The 25332-nt window shown below is 43.0% G+C and overlaps 1 protein-coding gene across 1 annotated transcript; it reads right to left on the bottom strand.

The window, feature by feature from the left end:
- Positions 1-23515: 23515 nt before the first annotated feature.
- On the bottom strand, positions 23516-25289 carry LOC148933464 (uncharacterized). The gene is made up of 3 exons (XM_089060239.1): positions 24895-25289; positions 23809-24183; positions 23516-23732 (listed from the first exon to the last, which is right to left on the bottom strand). The coding sequence occupies exons 1-3, from the start codon at positions 25287-25289 to the stop codon at positions 23516-23518; spliced, it is 987 nt and encodes a 328-aa protein (XP_088916365.1).
- Between the last annotated feature and the right edge of the window lie 43 nt (positions 25290-25332).

Below are 25332 nucleotides of genomic sequence, written 5' to 3'. Positions count from 1 at the left end.
AAGACTTTAGCCTCAGTTCCTCCAGTTCTTGTAACTGCAACTTCCTTTCTTCTTCACAAGCCGAAGGCTTCATACTCATCTCCTTGACTGCCCAGTACGCCTTGTGCTCTATACCCACGGGCAAGTGGCACATTTTGCCAAACACCAGCCTATAAGGTGACATTCCGATAGGAGTCTTGAAAGCAGTTCTGTAGGCCCATAATGCATCACCGAGCCTCTTACTCCAATCTTTCCTTGATGGATTAACTGTCTTCTCCAATATTGCCTTGATCTCGCGATTAGAAATTTCTGCTTGGCCGTTAGACTGAGGGTGGTACGGGGTAGATACCCTATGGTGAACACCATATTTCTTCATCAGAGCCTCGATGGTGCGATTACAGAAATGTGTTCCTTGGTCTGAGACGATGGCTCGAGGAACTCCGTATCTGTTGAAAATATTGGCCTTTAGAAATTTTGCCACCTCCTTTGATTCACTCGTGTCGCACATTATCTCAAAGGGGTGATTCCAGTCTGGTGCCCTGATTATTGGTGCTGACACGAGTCTGTCTTTGAGCAACTGAAATGCCTTCTTGCATCCTTCGTCAAAGACGAGTTCCACATCTTTGTGCAACAAATGAGTGAGGGGTTGCGCGATTTTCACGAAATCCTTGATAAACCTCCTATAAAATCTCGCGTGACCCAGGAAGCCTCTAACTTCTTTTTGGTTCGTGGGGTAAGGTAACTTTGATATCACATCTACCTTTGCCTTGTCCACCTGTATTCCTCTTTCAGAAACCACGTGACCCAGGTCAATACCTTCAGTCACCATGAAGTGGCATTTTTCGAAGTTCAAAACTAGGTGCTTCTCCTAGCATCTTTTTAACACTAGGTCAAGGCTGGCCAAACAAGTGTCGAACGAATTCCCGTATACGGTAAAATCATCCATGAATATCTCAATGCATACTTCAAGCAAATCCGAAAAAATACTCATCATACACCGCTGGAACGTTCCAGGTGCGTTACACAACCCAAACGGCATTCTTTGGTATGCATACGTACCAAAAGGGCACGTGAACGTGGTCTTACCTTGGTCCTCCGGGTTAACGTAGATCTGGAAATAGCCACTGTATCCATCAACTCACTGTCCTCCGGCGAGGCAATTACCATATGGACAGGACTGACCCACTCACTGTCCGGAATGGAGTAGATGATCCCTAGAGAGAGCAATTTCAACACCTCCTTCAGAACTTCCTCTCGCATGATCGGGTTCAGTTTCCGTTGTGCGTCTCGGTGAGCCTTCACACCTTCTTCTAAACGGATGTGGTGCATGCAGAGATCAGGACTGATTCCTACTAAATCAGAAATGGCAACGGCGCCATTTGAAGCTGACTCTTTTTGTTTAGACTGTGTGCTCAGTAAGGAATATCAAGCTTCCCAGGTCCAGCGAATCCACTAGATCACAGGGTCTAGGAACTCACGGATCGTTGGAAGATCTCGGTCGTCGGACACACATAATACCTCTTCAAAACCATCAACCATGTATACTAAAATTAGCACATAGAAGTAGGGATCGATCCCACAGAGATGAATACGCAATTAAACATGTTCAAGGATTGAGGACTATTTTTGGGTTGGCTGCTGCCACGCAATTTGGGTTGAGGAAATTAAACTAAACTTGGAGTTGAAATCTGCTAAGCTAACAGCTAGATCTAGGCAGGAACAGAAATCATGCATATAAATGGAAAAGGCGAGGCAATTACTAGATCTAAGAAAACTATTCCCTAGATTACCTAAACCTGGGAAATAACTGACGGTGGGGACCATTTGCTGAAAAGGTAAAGTACGGATGAAAAGCTGAAAAAACAACGAACTAAAGTACTAACTAACAGCGACATCATCTTCTCCAACAATTTTCATAAAAATTTCAGTAAAAACAGAGATAGGACGTAAATCGAACGAAGCAGACTGAATTTAAAGCAATTAAACGAAGAAAAATTAAAACTAAGCAGATCTGCGACTACTAAGCGAAGTAAAATGAAAAGAGAGCAGAAAATTCATGATCCATGCACAACTAGGTTTCCCCTGTTCAGATCCACACTTCGGATGCTAAATCCACTCCGGATCCAAGCATCCGAAACAAACTCCGTCCAAATTTATATCCATAGCTACAGATACGCCGATCAACAACAACAACACAAATCCACAACCTATTTCCCAGATCAAGCACACAAACATCCAAAACAGAGAGTAACATTCAACTTCTGAAATTAAACCTCAAAAATACAGAATCAACGTAAATCAACACAAGATAAACACCATCATGACATAAACTAAATGCATAGATAATCGGTAAGTAGCCAGCAACCAAATCGACTTCCAAAACATTGAAGTTCGACGGAATAAAAGTGCAAAAACTGAATGTAAACTGATTGTATCTTCGCCCTCCGTGGGGACGGTGTTACCACTAACTTTCTCTGAAGATGAAACCCCTAACTACCCCAGAATTCCCATTTTTCCCAAGTGTGTGTAAGTGTGTGAGCTGAGAGGAAAATCATGTATGTTTCGTGTGCTGCATGCTCCTCTTTTTATAGGCGTAGAAGTGGGTCCAGCAGGGTGAGAATAGTCTTTGTTACCCTCGAGTTTGGACTTCCTTCGTCTAGTCATTTTTCTCTTCAACTCTGCTCACTTTCCTTCGCTTTCCTTCGCTAGTCCATTGGCTCCGGCTCTTCCTGGATCTAACGATTCCTTCACACACCTGGCTTAAAAATTGCGTTAGACCCAGTAAAATAAAGTGTTTTTCACCACATAACCGATGCTTGAAATTAGCCTTATCACATACCAAATCAGATTGTTATGTGGCATAACGTAACCACTAAATTTGAATTTTTTTTCCATAATGGCGAAGTCAGAACTTTAACGTTGGGGGCCCACATTATCATTGGTAGTTGTGTGTTATAGAAACAACAAAAGTTAAAATTGAGAATAAAATACATAATTTTCCCCTATTAAAACTAATATGTGCAAAAATATATTGAAAACAAAAGTAAACAAACGAAAACAAACGTAAATAATATAAAAAGAATAGAGAAAAAAATATATATGTAATATAGTAAGTACTGAAAATGATGGGGGAACCATGGGCTCCTCTGGCACTAAGAGCATCCACAATGGCAATAGGCCAGCCACTCTCTCTCCCTGCCACGTTGAAGCGACTAGAGTAGATGTGTAGTTTTGCGTTATGTGAGATGTCACTCGATCTAACAGGTCCAGAGTATTCGACTAGACTTCAGAGGCTAGAAGATCATGAAACTATCAGAAAGGAGTCGTTGGGTGCACTCTATTCCTTCAAAAACCTCAACCCACTATACTACAACTTAGCGCAGGGAAGTAAAGGATTGATCCTATGAGGACGAAGGTGTTACGAAACTGCATTTGAGGATATTTTGGGAAAAAGGGTTGGTTGCTTCCACGCAATTTTATTTGTCGAGAACTTAAGACTACTGGGTCTGAGAGATAAGAAAAACTTTACTCTACCTACTAGGTCTAAGAACTGAGAATGTACGGAACATGCATGACTCAGAGAAATGAGATATTTTAAAGTTCTAAAACAACTGGAGTAAACTTAACTAAACAGAATTTCCTAATTTGGACAGACAAGCATAAAGCGAAAAGTAAAGACAAGTTTCCTTAAACTACCAGGGTCTGGAAAAGCATGCAGAAAAGTAGAAGGACAAAGCAGATCGTACCGACAGGGTCTGGAGAGCAATGCAGAAAAGTAAAGTACATGCTGAAAAGTACTGACATAAAGCAGATCTGGTTCTAACTACCAACAACTTCATCTTCTTCGGGAATCAAACGAGAATAGCAGGTAAAACAGAGTATTAAACACCATGAAAATAGAGCAAACCTTAGATCTAAACTTAAAACGAGAAATTAAAGCCTAAACTAACAGATCTACGCCACTGGACCTAATGGATGTAGAAACAGAAAGTAAATAGTCATAATCATGCACAACGTAAACAGCAAACACCAGATACGCGAAACTCCAACTCAAATACGCCACGATTCAACAATTCCAGACATCTTCATACGCAAATCCCCAACCTCCATCAACAAATCAACAGGTTTCAGCTCCAAACATCCAACAATAGACAAGAACGAACGCTAAAAAGCAAGAAATAAAGATCAACTCAGCGAGATCTAACAAAAGCCAACATACACTTCCATAACAAAGAGAAATAGGTTCGAATCCAGTAGAACAAAGTCAGAAACTAGAGTTGCGAAATTTAAAACCAACAAGTACTAAACGAAAGCAAGTAAATATTGTTTCTTCGCCTTCACAAGGCGGTGTTACACATCAGCAAAATAACGATGATGAGAACCACGGTGGCCAGAATCCTCCATCTCCAAGCGCGCAGCAAGTCGAAATGAGAAATTTGAAGTGTAGAACTAAGGAATGGAATGAGAGCTTAAGCTAAAGTGCGAGTAGAAGTGGTTGTCTTGTTCTTCAAGGTTGAGCTCTTTATATATGCGAGGCTCTGATCCCTAGGGTATTCCTCTGGTGATTTGACGCTCTTACCCTTGAGTAAGACTTTTAAAATGATCTGCTCATGCTCCACTTTGTTCATGTCGCCAACTTTTGATTCTCCCAGGTACGAACGACGACTTCTGATTTTCACTTCAATTCCATCTCTTTTGTATCTTCCAGGTCAAGTAACAGCGACTCCTAGGTCCAGCAGATTTACTACGCACCTGAACTCATAAACGCACATTAGCGCCCCAAATGCACAGAATTTTAACCCTAAACCAATGCATGAAACGAGCCTTATCAAACTGCTCACACTTAAACCATACTTGTCCTCAAGTATAAAGACAAGAAAAAAGAATAAGGCAAGTTTCAATGCATGGTTTCCCCTTAACCGACTCTACTAAAAAAGAAAAAGACTCAAACTACTAGACCTAGACGCTAAAGGACTTAGACAAAGAAAACATACAAAGACACATAATAAAATACATTGACCCATAAATGCATTGAACTGGTTCATTTACTAGCAGCCATCCCCACAAGATTAAGGTCAATCCAAGAACCTACAGTCTCCGAATCTTCCCCCTCCCTTCTTCTATCTAATCGACTTGTCAGTTTGTCAAGATAGCCTCTAACTTCACTAACTGTTGGATTCGTTCGCTCTTATATTTCCATACCGCTGATGCCTCGGGTCAGAGAGTTCTTCCGTTTTTGCTCTTATTGTAATTTTTTCTCCTTCCCTCCTGGACTTTGTCCAGCTTATATCTACCTGGACTTCGTCCAGCTTATACCTCCAGTTCTTTTTTTTTTTTTTTTTTTTTAAGACTCTCTGGACTTTGTCCAGCTTATTCCTCCTCTTTAGAGCCTAGACTTCGTCCAGCTTATACCTCCAGTAACCTTTCCCTAGGCCCGAGAGGTTATTTCTATCACCCAAAACTTTTCTCCTTCTAAGTTCTCTCCCTAAGCATCAAGTGGCAGCCCTCTCATTTTGTGTTAGTATGAAGTGTTTAAGGCTTATAACTCACTTTTATGGAGGGCTTCACAACTAGAGCAGTCGAGGCATATTCTATCGTCCTTACTTCATCCAAACCGATTTTGATTTATTAAGGAAAAGGGCATCAAAGTTGACATCCATTCTCTCTTCAATTACTCTCACTAAGGGGCTTTTGCTTTCTATTTACCAGTTATGCATAAACACAGAATTTCCTACTAAACGACTTACTACTAACTCCTAGACCTAGCAAACAGATTCACATGCTTGACACTAACTTGCACTAACTCCCTCCCCCCTCCCACTTCACAATGCTTGTCCCCAAGCATTTTCGGTGAAGTGAAAAACAGGGCTAAGTTAGTGCGACGGGCTAAGTGGGAGAAGATACACAATTTAACAGACACCAAAGCATGTTATATAAAAACAAACTTCTCACACTTAGACCGAGCATCGGGCTAAGTGGGAGAAGATAGCAGACACATATATACATAAGGATAACATAAATATTCACAGACACATATAAACGGGCATGCTTTGTAAAAAGAACTAAAACATAAAAAGACATAAAAAACTGAAATTTGAAATTACTTGGTTAGGGGGGGGGGGGGTTGGGTTCAATTCTGGCTCTGGTCCCCCGTGGGACCAGACTTCTTGGGCACCGTCTTCACTTTCTTCTAGCTTGGTTTGGGTTCATCATCTTTCTTGGCCTTCTGTTCCCCTGGCCTAGGAGTATCCTTCTTCGCTGGTACACTGGTGGTGGTCTCACTGTCCTTCATCTTTCTGGCTGATGGCATTCCCTGGACGCTGGAGGCTGGCTTCTCTTGGGTCACTCCCGGAGTCAGTTGCCTAAGTTCCGTGGGCAACTTCGGGGGCATGCGCTGCTGCTGGACCCAGAGGATCATTTGGTTAACCACGGTGACCATTTTCATCATTGTCCCCACAGCCTGGGCCATCTTGTCAGCTTGCGCAGCCATCATCTCCCTCTTAGTTACCGCCTCCTGGTGCAGCTTCAGCAAAATCTCCTGTTGTTGCACCGTATTTGCGCCCAGCTTCAACATCGTTTCTTCCATCCTTGTCTGCCACCCTTCAATTGCCATTCTGTCATCACCTTCTTCTTTTGCCTTCTCGGTCTTTATCTTCACTCCATCAAATTTTCCCACTTCGTAAAATCTCAGCACGTCATCCTTCATTATCGTCAACCCTTTGTTGAAGAAGAACGGGAGATCGAAGTATCCTGGGGCGCTACACATTGGCAGGTTAGCGACTGAGTCGGCTATTTTCATTGACACATTCATCTGGAGGTATGCTCCCAGCAAGTTGCACGTGTAGAGATGGCGGTCGGAGTGAGTTCTGACTCTCTGGCATGCATAGGAAGTCCAGTACCCGAGGTGGACCTTCACGTTGTTCAGCATACACCACATGAAGTATAGCTCTGGAGTGAGGGTTGCACCTACTTGACCCAGGAGATTGTACCCAATGTACACTTGTGCCAGGCGGAGCACTATTACTATACCCCCTTCGATGTGCTTGTCTTGAATTTGGCCACCTTCTTGTGGGCAATCATCCTCCAGGCCTCCTCAGCATCGAAGCCTGTTGTATTCTTGGGTGCGCCGATCTCTATCTCGTTCCACGTTCCTTCTTCCTCCTCCTCGGGTGTGAGCAGCCCCATTCTCAGCGACCATTCCCTGATACTCATCTCCATCTCCTCATTGAACAGCCTGAAGGAGATTGTGTCTGCATCGAGATTTGTATATTGTTTGAATTTGAAGGATGTGAAGAACTCCTTCGCCAGAGCCACCGGTACCTCCTCTTCGTTGTGGTTAAGAAGCCACTCGAACCCGATGCTTTTGAAGTAGGAGATGAACTTCTTCTCCACTCCCAGATCCCTCAGGTTTGAGTGGCACAGCTTCTTTCCGGATTTCGCCGACTTCCCATTCGCGGTGCGGCCATCACATGCTTTCTGCAACTTGGGGTCCTCGAACTGGACCATCGCTTCCAACAACCTCTTGGTCACAAGGACCTCCATTGTTTCGAACGGGCTTTCCTCCACGATTGGTATCTCAGCCTCCTCTTCTTCTGTCGGATGGGCAAATGGCACACGGATCGCCTTCGGCTCGCTAATCACCATAGTGGTGTTCGCGGGGCGAGATTTCTTCTTTTGGGGCTTAGCAGTATGCTTTCCTTCCTCTTTCTTTCCGCCTCATATCTCGTCTCCAGGGCTTTCGGAGAGATCTCCTTCTCGGCTGGCAGAGTTTCCTGGACCAGGGGGATATCATCTCTTGTTTCCTCTATGTCCTCCAGCCTCAGGCGTTTGGCCCTGCCTACCTCTGCCTCATCCTCCTGCTTCCTATTCCGACGGGACTGCCTCCTCGTCAACCTCTCATCTGTTGGAGTCCCTTGGTCATCAGTAGTTGTATCGTCTACCACGACGATGTCAGTTTCTATCTCCTCACTCTCTTTCTCGGCATCTTTTCCATTGCCGTTTCTTTCCTCTTCCTTCTCAGCAACCTCCTCTTCCTCAGCTTCCTTCTCAGCAATCCTCTCATTGACATTCTCACCCTCTTCATCATCAACCGCTTCACCTTCTTTACCTACCTTTTCATCACCAACTGCCTCACCTTCTCTACCCTCACTACCCTTCTCACCATCTACAGCCTTCTCCACATCCTGCCCTTTTGTCTCATCTACATCCCCTGTTTCCCCTTCTTTGTTCTCCCTCGCTTCAACATTGTAACATCCCTAACCCGAACCATACATTATTTTGCATATTAGCATATTTTATTGCCGCTGCACATTATATTGTTATTTGTACTATAGAAATATTAAGTAGGTTATCATAAGAGATAATATTTCTTTATTAGAAAGGATTAATTTAAGATAATAATAATAATAATAATAATAATAATAATAATAATAATAATGATAATAATAATAATAATAGTAGATACGTATAAAAAATGCATGCATGCATGAGAGATTAAGATATGTATATGGATAAACTAAAATGAATATAAAGTATATGTAGACTCATTTGATTGTTATTTGCAAAGTATATAAATATATAAAATATGCTACATGCTTTCACAAATTTATACACGTGTCTGTATGTACGCATGAGTTGGCTTACCCACTCAATCTTCAAGCAAGTTATCTACACGTGTAGACCATTGTGTAAAACTAATATAGAGTTCCATATATATATTATATATGTTTAAAAAAAAAAAAAAAAAGGAGAGGGGAGAGGAAAAAAAAATAGAAAGTTCACCGAGAGTCAGATAATTAAAAGAGCAAGGATTGAGAGTTGTTTAATGAGGTGACACTGAAGCTCGATTACAGGTTTCGTATGAGGTGCGTATAAATCACACTTTTAATTTTATATATTTTATGTGATTGATTGCTATGTGTTAAGTTGGAATGAATATTTGAATTATATGATATGAGACTAAATGGTTATGTGTTATTTGATATTGATGGTGAAATGTGATGTGGATATGTGATTTGTGCAATTGATGTGTTTATCTATAGTATTGGAATTAATTGATGGAATATATGGTTATGTAATTGTTGCAATTGATATATTTGATGTATCGTATTAGAATCATTTGAATCATGGGATTAACGAGGATATGTGGCAGTCTTGCTCTGGATCTGATATACAATGGCAAAAGACCTACGGGTCATATACAATGATAATAGATCTACGGGTCAGTACAAAGAGCAAAGAGGGACCTTCGTGGAAAGGTCAAATCAAAGAGGGGCCTTCGTGGAAAGGTCAAAGTATGCAAAGAGGGGCCTTCGTGGAAAGGTCAAATCAAAGAGGGACCTTCGTCGAAAGGTCAAATAAATATAAGGGACCTACGGGTCGTATACAATGGAAATCCCGAGCAGATACCAGGCTTGACCAGTCATAGAATAATAAACTAAACAGAGTGGCATATGCATATGTATATGAAATTGTTTCTAATATTTGTTGGTTATTGTTATATATATTGATTAAAGAATATGTTTGATTTTGAGATGTGGAATTAAAGGTAAGGTTTATATACACTGAGTTGTGGCTCATATAAACCACTAATATTTTTCAGGAATAAGATATCAGTGAAGTTTTTCATTGACATGGGTCTTAGGAATTGCACATGTTATCGGGGTCGGCGGCTGACGCATTTTGGCAACTTCTCTTCCTCATCATTTTTGCATGTAGATGATTGTATGGTATATAGAGGGGTGAGAGGATCCCACTACGGCTTAGAATGTTTTGAAATATGTACCTGATAAATATTGATTTTTGAAATGATATAATATGTGTGTTTTATGTACTTGAAGTGTGGGTTAATTTATTTAATATTTAAAATTTATTTATAGTAAGTGCATATGTCTAAGGATTGAGGTGTGACAAACATCCTCACCACTACCTATACCCTCTCTCTTTTCTCCCTCATCTCCTGACCCAGTGGCCTCTTCATCCAATATTTTCACTTGCTCAACTTGTTCACCCTCCTCCTCTCTGTCAAATTCCTTAGTATCCATTCTATCACCCTCCTCCTCTCCAGTTTCTTCTTTATTTACAGAGGACTCGGCTAGGGGCTCAGTTTCTATTTGAGGAATAGTGTTTGGGGGGTTCGTTTCTTGGGTTAGGGTTTCAGGTAAAATTTGGGGGTTTCCTGGGAATGTGGGCAAGGCTTGTGCAGTGGTTGTTTCGATTAAGGTTTGGGGCCTTGGTGGGATTGTAGGTGGGGTTAGGGCAGGAATTACCTCTTCTTGTTTCCGGCATGCCTCCGACATCTTGGCGAAGAACTTGCTCGCCTTCGGCTTTTTTTCATATTTCTTCATGAATTCCTTAATGACCTCCTCTTCGTCTAGATCTTCGTCGTCGGATTCCGCCTCGGCGGGGATAACTTCGGCGGCGGGGTTGTCTTGGCCGATGTCCGGTTGTTGTTGAACTTCGGTCGGCATGGGCTGCGGTGGAACTTCTGGTGGTGTGGGATTTTTTTCTGGCAGCGGTGACGGTGTTTTCTCGGCCGCGGGGGTCGAACTCGTCGCCTTCGTTGCCTTCTTTTTGGTCTTTTCTATTGGTGGGTTCTTCCCGCGGGCTGAGCGCGCCATCGGATTTTTCTGCATCTTTGTTTACGGCGGTGGTGGTAGTTTTCGAAACTGTAGAGAGAGAAAAAAAGAATTTGTGAATTTGGAGTTGTGAGGAAATTATTTTAGGTGAGGGAAGTTAATTAGTTTTTTTAGGGAAGTTATTTTAGGAAAAAGAAAATAAAAGGAAAATAAAAGAAAAGAAATAAAAGGAAAAGAAAAGAAAATAAAATGGAATATCATGATTGGATGCAGGCGAACGGTCGCGTCCCTGACGCAAGCAACCGTACGCCTCGCCAGCTTTTTGAATTTCAAAATTCAAACTTCCCCCTGATTTTTCTCGCTTCCCTCTGACCAGCTAATCTTAAACACTTAGTAAAAAAAACGAAATGGGTCAAAGAGATGAGTTTTTTTTTTCAAACTTGTGTATTTTTTTCACAGATGCTCAGCATTTCAAAAATCTTTTTAGGTATTAGAACTATATATATATATTTTGTATTTTCATAAAAAAACAAACTTATTCAAGTTATTTACATCTAAATGTTTAAATATTCTTAGGAACTAACTGGTCCAGTCAGCTGATCGAAAATATTACCCTATCTACCTGACCCAGTAATTCCCGAAGAATATTTAAACATGACTTACTAGGCAATAGTGGAAGGTGTGTGGAGTGGAATTTCTTCCACTTCACACAACTCCAAGCTATCCCTAAACACCTTCACTCTATGACCATTAACAAGGAAAGGAACAGAGTTAGCATTGACTCCCTGAATTTCCACTACTCCATGCGTTCGAATGCCAACGATTGTGTAAGGCCCTATCCACTTGGACTTCAGCTTTCCAGGCATGAGTTTGAGCTTCGACTGAAACAGGAGTACTTTCTGTCCGACTTGCAGCTCCTTGACCCGAAGGTTTTTGTCCTGCCAGAGTTTGGTCCTCTCCTTATACCACATGGCTGAATCATAAGACTCTAGCCTCAACTCCTCTAGCTCTTGCAGTTGCATCTTCCTCTCTTCCTCACAGGCATGAGCCTCCATATTCATTTCCTTGACAGCCCAATACGCTTTGTGCTCTATCTCCACGGGCAGGTGGCACATTTTTCCAAATACCAATCTATAGGGTGACATTCCTACAGGTGTCTTATAAGCGGTTCTATAGGCCCAGAGAGCATCATCTAGACGCTTGCTCCAGTCCTTCCTTGAGGTATTCACCATCTTCTCCAGGATACTCTTGATCTCTCGATTTGAGATTTCAGCCTGCCCACTTGACTGGGGATGATACGGAGTAGATAACCGATGGTGGACTCCATATTTTCTCATCAGTGCTTCAATCGTCCTATTACAGAAGTGAGTCCCCTGGTCTGGGATGATCGCACGGGGCACTCCATATCGGTTGAATATATTGGCTTTTAGAAACTTTGAAACTTAATTTGCGTCGCTTGAACTTGTAGCCTTGGCCTCTATCCATTTGGACACGTAATCCACAGCAACCAATATATACGTATTTCCATATGAAGATGGGAATGGGCCCATGAAGTCCATGCCCCAAACATCAAAGATCTCACAGACTATTATCGAAGTCTGTGGCATCTCATCTCTCAAAGAAATCCCTCCGGTCAGTTGGCACCTATTGCAATTCTGGAAGAACTCATAAGCATCCCTATTCAGCGAAGGCCAGTAGAAACCGCTATCCAGAACTTTCCTTGGCGTTTTCCTTGGGCCAAAGTGGCCACCACACGCTAGTGCATGGCAATGGTTCAGTACGTCTCTTTGCTCCCACTCTGGAATACACCTTCTTATCACTTGATCTGAACCCATCTTCCAGAGGTATGGGTCATCCCAAAAGTAGTACTTGGATTCACTTTTAATTTTCATCCTCTGGGACCTAGTGATTTCTTGTGCGGCAGGTAGTTCTCCAGTAACTAAATAATTTGCCAGGTCTGCGAACCAGGGCTCGTGGATCCCCGAGCCCAGTTAATGCTAACACTGCTACCCATCTTATGGGTCTAGTGGATCCCCCTAAGTAATACAAATGCTCCTCTGGAAAAGCATCGGGTACGGCTTCCCCATCTTCTCCTTGGTTAATTCTGCTTAAGTGGTCAGCCACTCTATTCTCGGTCCCTCTCTTATCTCTGACTTCCCAGTCGAACTCTTGCAATAGCAACACCCATCTGATTAGCCTTGGTCAGTGAACACTATTGCCCTCGACCCCAGTAGATATGGTCGGAATTTTTCAAATGAGTACACCACAGCCAGCATCTCCTTCTCGGCGGTGTCATGGTTCTTCTGGGCATGGTTGAGAGTCTTTGAGGCATAAAATATGACATAACTTTTTCCTTCGATCCTCTGGCCCAAAACCACTCCTATTGCAAAGTCACTTGCGTCGCACATTACCTCGAAGGGGTAATTCCAGTTGGGCGAGCGGATTATCGGTGCCGTGACCAGACGATCCTTGAGTAGCTAGAAGGCTTTTTTACACTTATCATCAAACTCAAACTCCACATCATTCTGGAGAAGTCTTGTCAGGGGCTGGGCGATTTTTGCGAAATCTTTAATGAACCTTCGGTAGAACCCTGCATGCCCCAAGAATCCTCGAAATTCCTTCTGATTCGTTGGGTGTGGAAGCTTAGAGATTACCTCCACCTTTGCTTGATCTACCTCAATGCCCCTCTCAGATACAACATGTCGTAGTAATATCCCCTCCTTGACCATAAAGTGGCATTTCTCATAGTTTAGCACCAGGTTCTTCTTCCTGCATCTCTCCAAAACGACATCTAGGTGCCCCAGGCAAGTCTCGAAAGAATCTCCATAAACGGTGAAATCATCCATAAAAATTTCTATGCAGTCCTCCAGTAGATCCGAGAAAATGCTCATCATGCATCGCTGAAATGTCCCAGGTGCGTTGCACAGACCAAAAGGCATTCTCCGGTAGGCATATGTTCCAAAGGGGAAGGTAAATGTGGTCTTCTCCCGATCCTCCGGATTGACATAGATTTGGAAGTATGCACTATAGTCATCTAGAAAGCAGAAGTATTGCTTTCCCGCCAACCTCTCCAGCATTTGGTCGATGAAGGGTAGTGGGAGTGGTCCTTCCGTGTGGCCGCATTAAGTTTCCTGTAGTCTATGCACATTCTCCACCCCGTGACTAACCTTGTGGGAACAAGCACGTTACGGTCATTCTTGACTACTTGTATTCTTGATTTCTTCGGCACCATGTGGACAGGACTCACCCACTCACTATCGGGAATGGAGTATATGATTCCCAGGGCCAACAGCTTCAATACTTCCTTTAAGACTTCCTCTCTCATGTTGGGATTGAGTTTCCTCTGGAGATCCCGGTGTGCCTTGGCTCTTTCTTCCAAACGAATGTGGTGCATACATAGATCGGGGCTGATCCCCACTAGGTCAGATAGATTCCACCCTATTGCTTTCTGGTTCCTCCCCAACACTTCCAATAGCTTGACTTCCTGCTCCTGGGTCAGAAGGATGTTGATTATGACAGGCAGAGATTCGCCTTCGCCTAGGTAGGCATACTTCAGACCCGGAGGAAGGTTCTTTAACTCCTTCTTTGGAGAGGGTACTTCAGGGGGCAACGGATTCTTCTCCATACCTTTCTTGACCAGCTCGTCCAACTCTAGCAACTTTTCCACACTGGCCAGTTGGACTGATCCCTTGGACCCAGGGTATCCTGCCACGCCACAGAAGTCCATTATTGCCTTTGTGATTTCTTCATCAGATAGCCCTTGCTTAATAACTGCTTCACACCATCCTGCAACTTCTTTCCTCATAGATTCGGTCATCTCCGATGCATCAGCCTGTTCCTGCAATAGTTCGACCTCAAGAAACTCCTGGACCAGGGGGTTAATGACATCAACAAAATGGAGGTTTTCCACGTCAAGTGGTTTCCTCATAGCTTCATCAATGCTAAAAGTGAATTTCTCCCCATTGTAATCTAAACAGATGGTGCCATCAAAAACATCAATTATAGTCTTAGCGGTCCTCAAAAATGGTCTTCCTAAAAAAACGCCACTAGACTCGCAGTTTCGTTGTCACTCATCTTTATCACATGGAAATCAGCAGGGTATAGAAAATCATGAACTTTTACTATCACATTTTCTAACACTCCTTCAGGGCTAATGCATGATCTATCAGCTAACTGGATCACCACTTTCGTATCATTCATTCTTGCTCCTATAGTGATAGGTAAGGTAAACATACCTGGGTCAGTCTGCTTCGACGGCATTACCCTCTTCTGAATTACTGCAGATACATTCTCCCCAATCACGATCTTTCCATCGGATTTTGCCTTGCCCGCAATGAACTCCTTAATGAATTTGCTGAATGGGGGCAGCTTCAAAGCCTCGAGGAACGGGAGGTTGATCTCCAGCTTTCCAAAGATCTCCATGAAATCCACGGGATTATCCTTTTTCTTCTTGGCATCCCCTCGGTAGGGAAAAGGTTTCACCCTCTTTATTGCGTTGGTAGGATCTTCCTAAGAGGGTTCTTCCGCCTCTCCTTTCTCTTTTTCAATTTCTACCTCAGGCTCCGGGTCTAAGAAAAATGGGCCAGCCATCCGAAGTAACGGTCCTCCTAAATCACCAGCTTGTATATCATCCTCTGCTCTAACTTCTTCTTTTTGCTGGACCGGGTGGATAACATCCTCGCTCATCGGTACTGGCATTTCATCATTTACCTTTCATTCCCTTGCATGTCGCTCAGGGATGTCGCGATCTGAGATAATTGCTTTGATATCAGATCCATCGCGGCTTTGTGTTCCTGTTGAGCATCTTGAAGCTTGTGGACTACGTCATTATTTGTCAGTAAGTTATTCTGCATGTGCTATTGAGAACTCACTAGGTCATGGACCATATCATCCAGATTCCTCTGGGGTCTGGAGTTTGGTTGACTGCCACTTGGCCCTTGACCATGATTTGGTCCACCCCCTTGATGCGGGCGAAAGTTTCCTTGACCTCCTTGGTTGTTGTTGTACTGATTCCCTGGTCCCTGATTATTGTTGTTCCCCTGGTGCAGGGGTACATATGAATTTCCCTGGTTATTTTGATTCTTATTGTTCCAGCTGGGTTGATTTCCTTAACCTCCTTGACTCCAATTACCTTGTGCCCCTTGATTCCAGTTGCCCTGTCCCTCTTGATTCCTTCCGGACCAGTTGGATTGCTTCCCTTGGTTTCCTTCTGAGTTAGTAATCTAGAGTTGAGGGTTTTGATTCCCATCGGACCACCTGAAGCATGGATTGTCCCTCCATGGAGCGTCTTTAATTTTCCACTGGTTTTAATTACTGCCCTGATTATTTTGGTTCCAATTTCCTACAACATTTATATAGGCTGGACAATCCATCCCTCCTTGAGATCCGCAATAATTGTAACCATCCTCTTGACCCAGTGCTTGTTTTTCTTTTTCTGTTGGACCTGGTGAGTCGTTCTTCCCTAGGGCGGTTAGAATAGTCTTCTCCAGCTGCTCCATTCTAACATCCATCCTTGCATCCACTCAGGCATCCATCCTTTCTTCATTTTGCACTGTTACTGCATCCGCACTTCCTCTCCTTAGGATGGTACGAGGTGAATCGTATGCCTTTTTTGCATCAATTAATCTTCCCAGTATCTCTCGGGCCTCGCTCACCTTCCTCTTGGTGAAATTTCCTCCACTAGCGGTATTCATCAGGTCTTTGGACTCAGGTTTTGCCCCTTCATAGAATAGATAGTAGGTTTCGGCTTCCATCATCTTGTGGTTTGGGCAAGCATCAAGCAGCCCCTTAAATCTGGACTAGTATTGACTCAACGATTCATCATATTCTTGCTTGCATTCTTGGATCTCCTTCTTAAGAGCATTCGTTTTGTTAGAAGGGAAAAAGTAATCCAGGAATTCCAACTTGAAATCCTTCCATGTATGGATCGAGTCGGGTGGCAACCTTAACAACCAAGTGTTAGCCTCTCCCTTCAGCGCAAACGGGATCGCGCGGAGGCGGTAATCCTCCTCTGTTGCATCCTTGGGCCTCTTCTGAATACTGCAAAGCTTACTGAACTCATTGAGGAATTGGTATGGACATTCATTTCTCCGACCCGAGAAATTGGGTAGAATACCCAGCACTGGGTAGAGACGATAGCCTGGGCTGGCTCGCCATCTAAATGGGCAGTGAGCCAGCCGATCTCCGGGTCGTCGTCGCCTGCGTTGGCCATATCTTCAACGCTTTCCTCCTCTGTTTCTGAGGTTGACTTTGGTTCCTTCTTAACTGGCGAAGTTGACTCCTCGTCGCTCTCCGAACTCAGGTGAACTGGATCCCCTGTTGTAAGCCCCGATCTGGTGGTAACTGGGAATATCGCTTCCTTGACCCGCCAACTAGTCTGGGCGCTTCTCTAACCAGGTGAGTTGTTCCAGTGTCAGAACCGGTAGCTCTTGTTCATAAACTGAAAAAAGAAACAAAAGAAAACATAGTAAATAAACTATTTACACCAAAACATTCGCAAACACACAAATAACACCATGCATCCCCGGCAACGGCGCCATTTTGAAGCGACTAGAGTAGACGTGCAGTTATGCGCTGTGTGAGATGTCACTCGATCTAACAGGTCCAGAGTATTCGACTAGACTTCAGAGGCTAGAAGATCATGAAACTATCAGAAAGGGGTCGTGTGGTGCACTCTATTCCTTCAAAAACATCAACCCACTATACTACAACTTAGCACAGGGAAGTAAAGGATCGATCCCACGAGGACGGAGGTGTTACGAAACTTTATTTGAGGATGTTTTGGGAAAAGGGGTTGGCTGCTGCCACGCAATTTTGTGGGTCGAGAACTTAAGACTATTGGGTCTGAGAGATAAGAAAAACTTTACTCTACCTACTGGGTCTGAACTGAGAACGTACGGAACATGCATGAGTTAGAGAAATGAGATATTTTAAAGTTCTAAAACAGCTGGAGTAAACTTAACCAAACAGACTTTCCTAATTTGGACAGACAAGCATAAAGCGAAAAGTAAAGACAAGTTTCCTTAAACTACCAGGGTCTGGAAAAGCATGCAGAAAAGTAGAAGGACAAGGCGCAATGCAGAAAAGTAAAGTACATGCTGAAAAGTACTGACATAAAGCAGATCTGGTTCTAACTACCAACAACTTCATCTTCTTCGGGAATCAAACGAGAATAGCAGGTAAAACAGAGTATTAAACACCATGAAAACAGAGCAAACCTTAGATTTAAACATAAAACGAGAAATTAAAGCCTAAACTAACAGATCTACGCCACTTGACCTAAAGGATGCAAAAACAGAAAGTAAATAGCCATAATCATGCACAACGTAATATACGCGAAACTCCAACTCAAATACGCCACGATTCAACAATTCCAGACATCTTCATACGCAAATCCCCAACCTCCATCAACAAACCAACAGATTTCAGTTCCAAACATCCAACAATAGACAAGAACGAAAGCTAAAAAGCAAGAAATAAAGATCAACTCAGCGAGATCCAACAAAAGCCAACATACACTTCCATAATAAAGAGAAATAGGTTCGAATCCAGTAGAACAAAGTCAGAAACTGGAGTTGCGAAATTTAAAACCAACAAGTACTAAACGAAAGCAAGTAAATATTGTTTCTTCGCCTTCACAAGGCGGTGTTACACAGCAGCAAAATAACGATGATGAGAACCACGGTGGCCAGAATCCTCCATCTCCAAGCGCGCAGCAAGTCGAAATGAGAAATTTGGAAGTGTAGAACTAAGGAATGGAATGAGAGCTTAAGCTATATCATCTTTATGCTACATTCTGTTTTGCTATATGCTATTATTTCTGTTTGCCTTCATTTGTTTTAGATATAGCATATTGTTTCTGGTTCTGGGAGTTGGAGATGTGTGTTACAGTTTAGGCTTGTTATCAATTTGATATCACCTTTATTACTTTGTCAAGTATCATTTCTGTTTGCCTTGTTTTAGCGTTAGCATATTGTAGCTTGGTTTGGAGATGTGTTTCAGCTTAGGTTTGTTGTCAGTTTGATATTCACCTTGAAGGAAATATTAGTACTCCATTTTTTTGATATTACTAAAAATCCACCTGCCACATCATCATTTTAATCAAATAGGCTAGCCTAAGGCCAGTCACAGGCTAGCCGCAATAAAAATAATTCAAAAAGAACTACATTTACGGAATTAAATTTATGATAAATTAATTTACAAGACATATACGGGAAAATTCATTCATTTCATTTAAATAAAATAAAGGTACATAGATAAAAAAAAAGTACATACTTAAAAAAAAACTAGGCTTCCACACACGAGCCTCGCCTCTCTCTACTCCTCATCGTCGTCGCCGCCGTTGCCGCCGCCACCCGGGACCTCCACATCGGTGGCATCTGAGCCCGCATCTGTGCCCTCGCGGCATCCAAATCGACCCACATGCTCTCGAGCATCGAGTGAAGACCTTGTTCATCTCTCCCGCGTTTTTTGACGCGATAAGAAGGTGTACAAGGGTGGGGGGGCTGCCGACTGGACCTCCTGGGGCGATAGGGGGGAGGATCCCCTCGCTGCCCGTTGCGCCCGCTTTTGGCCAACCGGGCGAGTGCGGCGAGCAAACGATGGAAGGGACGAAAACTCCTCAGCATCCGGGGGGAGGTCGTGGGAACCGCCACTGCTGCCGCTGTAATCGCCGGAATAGTTCAGCTTCTGCTTCTTCGGCCAACCAGCGTCGACCCCCACCCAGAACTTCTCGTAGTCCTTCAGCACCAGATAGCAGTTCCAGAAGGTGAACTCCTTATAAACCCCAGGCTTGGGGAACTAACTCTCCGCTATCCTCCGGCAGTCCTCCTCAGTCTGCCCACTACTCATCATGCGGTGGGCATTGGCGTACAACCCCGAAAATCGGCCGAACGCGGCCCTGATGCTTTCCCACCCCTTCCAGAACTCCTCCCCGCTGTAGTCCTTTCAGTGCGGGCAGTTCCTCCTGTAGGCTGCTCTAATCTTAGCCCACATGTTGACGATCCGCTGGTTGTTCGCAACTAGCGGATCGTCGCAAACCGACAACCACGCCTTGGCCAGGGCGACGTACTTCCATCGACTTCCTCCGTGTTGTGGTGTCATCAATAGCCGACCACCTTGCTCTTCCCCTTGCTCTTCTTCTTCTTCGGCGCGGCCCAACCCCCCAAACCCCCCTCCCCCCCTGGAACGGCCGTGTCCTCCTCCCAGATATCGATCCGCAGCTCATGTAATAAGAAACAATGTGAGACGTGTGAGACGAAGTCGTCAAAAAATCAAGAGTGGGACGATAGACCGTGTCCCCCCCCCCCCTCCCCCCTCTCGGTGACCCCTGCATCCCGGGTTGCATACCGGGCTGCATCCCTCCCTGCCATCATCCCCATCATCTGTTGTAGCATCTGCTGCGGCATCTGGGGCATACCTCCCCACCCCGGCGTTGTCTGCCCCCCACCCGGCATTCCCCCCTGCACGCCCACTATCAACCCCATCAACTGTTGCCAAGGGCTCATGTTGTACCCTTGGCCCATCTGCCTGCCCATCCCGCCCATCTGCCCTCATCCAGACCCCACGGGTACCATAGGAGTCTGAGATCCGCTCGTCGACGGACTGGACTCGTTGTTGTTGTCCATCGCTCGATGTTGCTCTTGTATAGAAATTTAGAGAGAGAGAAAACTCGTTAATACAAGTGGTGCAAATGAAAATGAAACTAAAATCGCAGATATATAGTGTTTCAAAAAAATTCAAAAAATAAAAAATAAAAAATTGCGCTGGTCGGTCGCTTACCGATCACGAGCCTGCAAAGGCGGCCAGCGCTAACAAATCGGCGTGCCCTTGCCTATTTTCTCGCCGAAAAGGCGCTGGCCGATTCCAATGGTTCGGCTAGCCGACCGGCTAGCGACGCAAATCAGCTAGCCAGTGCGCTAGCCTCCATTGTGGATGCTCTAATGTGGCTTCGCCACTGACTCTGATTATAGACGTTGAATAATATGTAAACCTAATTAGCTTATTATTATAATGAAAAACACAAGTATAATTATGCTAATATCGAATGCGCTTCTTCATGCATGTACGGCCATCAACTTTTTCAATTTTCAGCCACTAATTAAATACACCCTCCGTCTCATGTTACTTGAGGCGTTTCATTTCGGCACGAGATTTAAAAATGTTGTGTTTAATGAGTTAAATAAAGTAGAAGAGAGAATAAAGTAAGAGAGATGAGAGAAAGTAAAATAAAAGAAAGAATAAAGTAGGTGTGATTAGATGTTTTGTTTTTAGCCAAAAAGAAAAATGATTCAAGTAACTTAGAACAACTCAAAAAGGAATACGACTCAAGTAACTTGAGACGGAGGGAGTAAGAAGTTAATCATAATTAATTTGCATTAATTACAATAGCTGCTGACATTTCTTTTCACGTGTAATTTGGTATTCTTAGATTTTTGATATATTCTCTCCCTTTCATTCGATACGGATTTTTAAAAAATATGAAAAAATTAAGTGGATAACTTTTTTTGGATATAAATCTCATATTTATAAACTGCTCTGGTCTTTCCTTGTCCATTAATATAAGGGAAGTTTTTATCCATCATGGATTTTTTAGAAATGTAAGTAGAAAGTTGGTTGAAAATGTTAATGGAAGATGAATCCTTATTTTATATACAATAAATTTATAATAAAATGTGAGTGAAATAAAGTTAGTAGAATGAGAGTTCATAACCAAAAATACTAGCCAAGAAGGTTAAGTCCATTGGAAGCAACGAGGCATCATAAGATGACAACTTGCATGGGGACGACGGAGTAGTACTCTCTGAAGCATGCACGACTCCTATCGGAACCTTCCCTATGTACGTGGGCAAGTGCCAGCAGAGATTCGTAGTGCCAACAGGCTATCTCTCACACCTTTGTTCAAGATCATGTTGGAGAAGGCGTATAATGAGTTCGGATTCGACCAAACAAATGTTTTGGTTGTACAGTGCAGTGTTGCCGCATTTGAAGAAGTGATCAATGCAATTCAATGCTGCAATCCCAAATTCGATTTTGGTGAGTTGGTGCAGGAGTTTATTTAGCCTAAGGCCTTGATTACTTGTACATTAGTCACATATAGTATATTATAGAATACACACAAGTTCTAGATTCGTCATGTTATAATCATTACTTCCATAGATTCAATTCAGAAAAAAGTCTTAAAGATGGTAATCGAGAGAGGTAGAGAAAGATTGGATAGACATTTGGAAAGATAAAGTGTATAGAGAAATATTTCTTATGTTTTTCTTATATCAATGATATGCTCATCACCCTTATTTATTGAGATGTTTGAGACTCTTCAACTACAACAATAAAGAAGCTTGGAACTTTACATTCTAGGAACTCTTCAAAGAATTAATGTACCCTAGGAACTCCACTATAATAAATAGTGGATGGCTATTTATTTCTTCACTTTCCAACACTCCCCCTCAAGTTGAGCAACGGTATCTCCGATACTCAACTTGCCAAGTAATCCTTTGAAGTCTTTAGGACTTAGTGCTTTGGTCAGAATATCTGCAAGATGTTCCTCAGATCGAACGAATGGGAATCCGATAATGCCATTCTCCAGCTTTTCTTTGATGAAGTGACAATCAACTTCAACATGTTTGGTACTGTCATGTTGAACTGGATTTTCTGATATGCTGATTGATGCCTTATTGTCACAAAAAAGTTGACTTTTCCGCGTAGGTGGGAAGCCAATCTTTGTTAATAGTCCTCGAAGCCAAAGTATCTCCATTAGACCACTTCTGATCCCTCTAAATTCAGCTTCTGCACTTGATAGGGCAACAACTTTCTGCTTTTTGCTTCTCCAAGTAACTAAATTACCCCCAACAAAGGTAAAATATCCTCCAATTGATCTTCTATCTACTGGATTTCTTGCCCAATCGGCATCGGTATACCCATCAATTTCCAAATCTTCTTTTTTTTTCTAAGAATACCCCATACCTGGATGTGCCTTTTAAATATCTTACAATTCTCATGACAGCATCCATATGGTCTCCTTGAGGCTGATGCATGAATTGGCTAACCACTCTGACTGCATATGTGATGTCCGGCCTAGTGTGAGAAAGGTAGATCAGTTTACCTACTAACCGTTGGTATCTTTCACGGTCTGCAGGTTTAGCTCCATCCACAATCTTCAACCCATGGTTGTCATTGGAGTTTCAGCAGGCTTGCAGTCAAGCATGCCTGTCTCGGCGAGCATGTCAAGTATATACTTCTTCTGCATTAAAAAGATTCCATGTTTAGATCTCAAAACTTCAATCCCCAAGAAGTACTTCAAAGCTCCTAAGTCCTTCATTTCAAATTCCTTGAAAAGATTCTCCTTCGGATTCTGAATTTCTTCAACATCATCTCCTGTTATGATCATGTCATCAACATAGATGATCAGACATGTCATTTTTCCATCTCTTTCTTTTAGAAAAAGTGTATGATCTGAATGGCTCTGTTTGAAGCCATGTTTGAACATTGACTGACAGAATCTTCCAAACCATACTCTGGGTGATTGTTTTAACCCATAAAGAGTCTTTCTCAATTGCACACCTGTCCTTTCCCAAATTCTCCGTGGAAACCTGGTGGGACTTCCATGTAAACTTCCTTGTTCTTCTCGAGTTCACCATGAAGAAAGGCATTTGTAACATGAAACTGGTAAAGTGGCCATTCCTTACAGGCAGCTACAGAAAGAAGAGCTCTTACTGTATTTAGTTTGGCCACAGGGGAGAAAGTCTCTTCGTAGTCCACTCCATACACCTGAGTATATCCCTTAGCAACCAATCTTGCTCTGTATCTCTCGATTGAACCATCTGCTCGTCTTTTTATGGTGAAGATCCAGCGACATCCTACTGGTTTCTTTCCCGGAGGTAGAGTACACATCTCCCACATTTCATTTTTTATCAGGGCATCAATCTCCTTCTTCATGGCCTCCCTCCAGTGCTTGTGCTTCATTGCCTCCTCGAACGATTGCGGAGTGTCTTCTTCTTCATAAAGTGCAGCTTCGAATGCCTTAGCCATTTCGGTAAGGTGTCCATGGGCAAGATTTGCAATAGAGTATCTAGATTTCCATCCTTTCCAGTCTGGCGACTATCGTCGAGGAAGAATGCCCCTCGTACTTCTGTGAGATAATCTGCCATGCCCTGTCTCTTGTTCTGACAGTGGTTCTTCTGTATCACTTATATTTTCCCTGTCACTGTTAGCAGTTTCAAGTAGGATACCAATATTGGGATCAGAAGTTGTTATCTCAGGAATCAAAGACTGGTTAGATATCTCGGCAGTGTTCTGAGGCGACATGTTCTGTTCATGGGAGTTTGATTGTCTGGTGGTATTACTCCCTTCTGTTGTTGGACTGACATCTGTGGCACGCTTCCTTCCACTATTTGGACTACCCGTCTCACTCTCCCCCTGAATGGTTTCTCCCCATAAGGGTAGCCAATTTAGTGTGTCACTATCTGGAATACCCGTCTCACTCTCCCCCTGACCACTAGATTGGCTATGAAAATTTTCACTTTCAACAAAATCAAAGTTCAGGGTGACATACATGCGATCTGTTGATGGTTCATAACATCTATACCCTTTCTGATTTTTTCCGTACCCCAAGAAGACGCATTTGACTGCACATGGTGAGAATTTATCGCGATCATATTTGGGTATGTGAGCAAAGACAGTGCAACCAAAAATTTTAGGTTCAAGGTTGAGAGAAGAGGGAATTGAGTGTTGTGAGGAGAATATCTCTAAAGGGATTTTGAAGTTTAGGATTCCTGTAGGAAGACGATTTAGGAGATAGACGGAAGTGGCTATAGCTTCAGGCCAGAAAGATTTGGGGATGTTGGACTCTATTAGGAGTGCACGAGTGATCTCAAGAATGTACCGGATTTTTCTCTCAGTTACCCCATTTTGTTCCGGTGTGTAGGCACATGTTGTTTGGTGAAGAAGGCCTTTTTCGGTGAAGAAGGTTTTCATTCTAGAATTCACATATTCTCTCTCATTATCAGATCTAAGGATTTGGATTTTGGTGTTGTACTGGGTTTGGACAAGGCTATAGAACTCAGTAAATTTTTCAAACACTTCTGTCTTTGATTTCAGAAAATAAATCCAAGTCATACGAGAAAAATCATCAATGAATAACAAAAAATACTGAAATCCTTGACCCCCGGTAACCGGGGCAGGGCCCCAAACATTAGAATGAACTAAAGCAAATGGGGATTTTTCTCTAGTATTGTTCAACTTGAAGGAATGTCTATGACTTTTTGCCAGTACACACGTTTCACAATTGAAAACATGCGAAGAAGAAACTAATTCAGGAAATAGTAAATGGAGATATCCTATAGATGGGTGCCCTAACCGGTGGTGTAGAAGCCAAATCTGTCTTTCATTCAGTACATGGGTTAGCAACGCAGTACTCTGCTGAGCAATCTCATCAACATAGTACAGACCATGTCGCTCAGTGCCACGCCCAACTATCATCCCCATATTGATATCCTGTAACATGCAAAAACGAGGCTGTATCAGAAGTTTGCAGTTAAGTTCTTTCGTGACATGACTCACAGAAAACAATTTATGGGACAAAGACGGGACATAAAGACAATTTAAGAGGAGAAGGGTCGGTGATATAGATATAGTTCCCGCCCCCTCAACTTGTGCTAATTCCCCACTGGCTGTTTGGACATAAGACTTTTTTGATTGGGATATATCAAGAAAATCGGATTCATCGAATGACATTGTGTCAGTAGCCCCACAATCAAAGATCCAGTGGTAGTCTTTA

This window comes from Salvia hispanica, chromosome 1 (assembly GCF_029641045.1).
Source record: "Salvia hispanica isolate PSC_SH4W2 chromosome 1, Shi_PSC_v1, whole genome shotgun sequence".
Lineage (NCBI taxonomy): Eukaryota > Viridiplantae > Streptophyta > Magnoliopsida > Lamiales > Lamiaceae > Salvia > Salvia hispanica.
This window is presented reverse-complemented; position numbering and strand designations above follow the sequence as displayed.

Excerpts from the sequence above, each read along its gene's own strand:
- LOC148933464 (XM_089060239.1), bottom strand. The coding sequence starts at position 25,289 with ATGTCATTCGATGAATCCGATTTTCTTGATATATCCCAATCAAAAAAG. Across the intron at positions 24,184-24,894 it reads CGGTTAGGGCACCCATCTAT|AGTCAAATGCGTCTTCTTGG; the intron begins AGGATATCTCCA and ends CTCACCATGTGC. Across the intron at positions 23,733-23,808 it reads CAGTCTTTGATTCCTGAGAT|GAACCACTGTCAGAACAAGA; the intron begins AACAACTTCTGA and ends AGTGATACAGAA.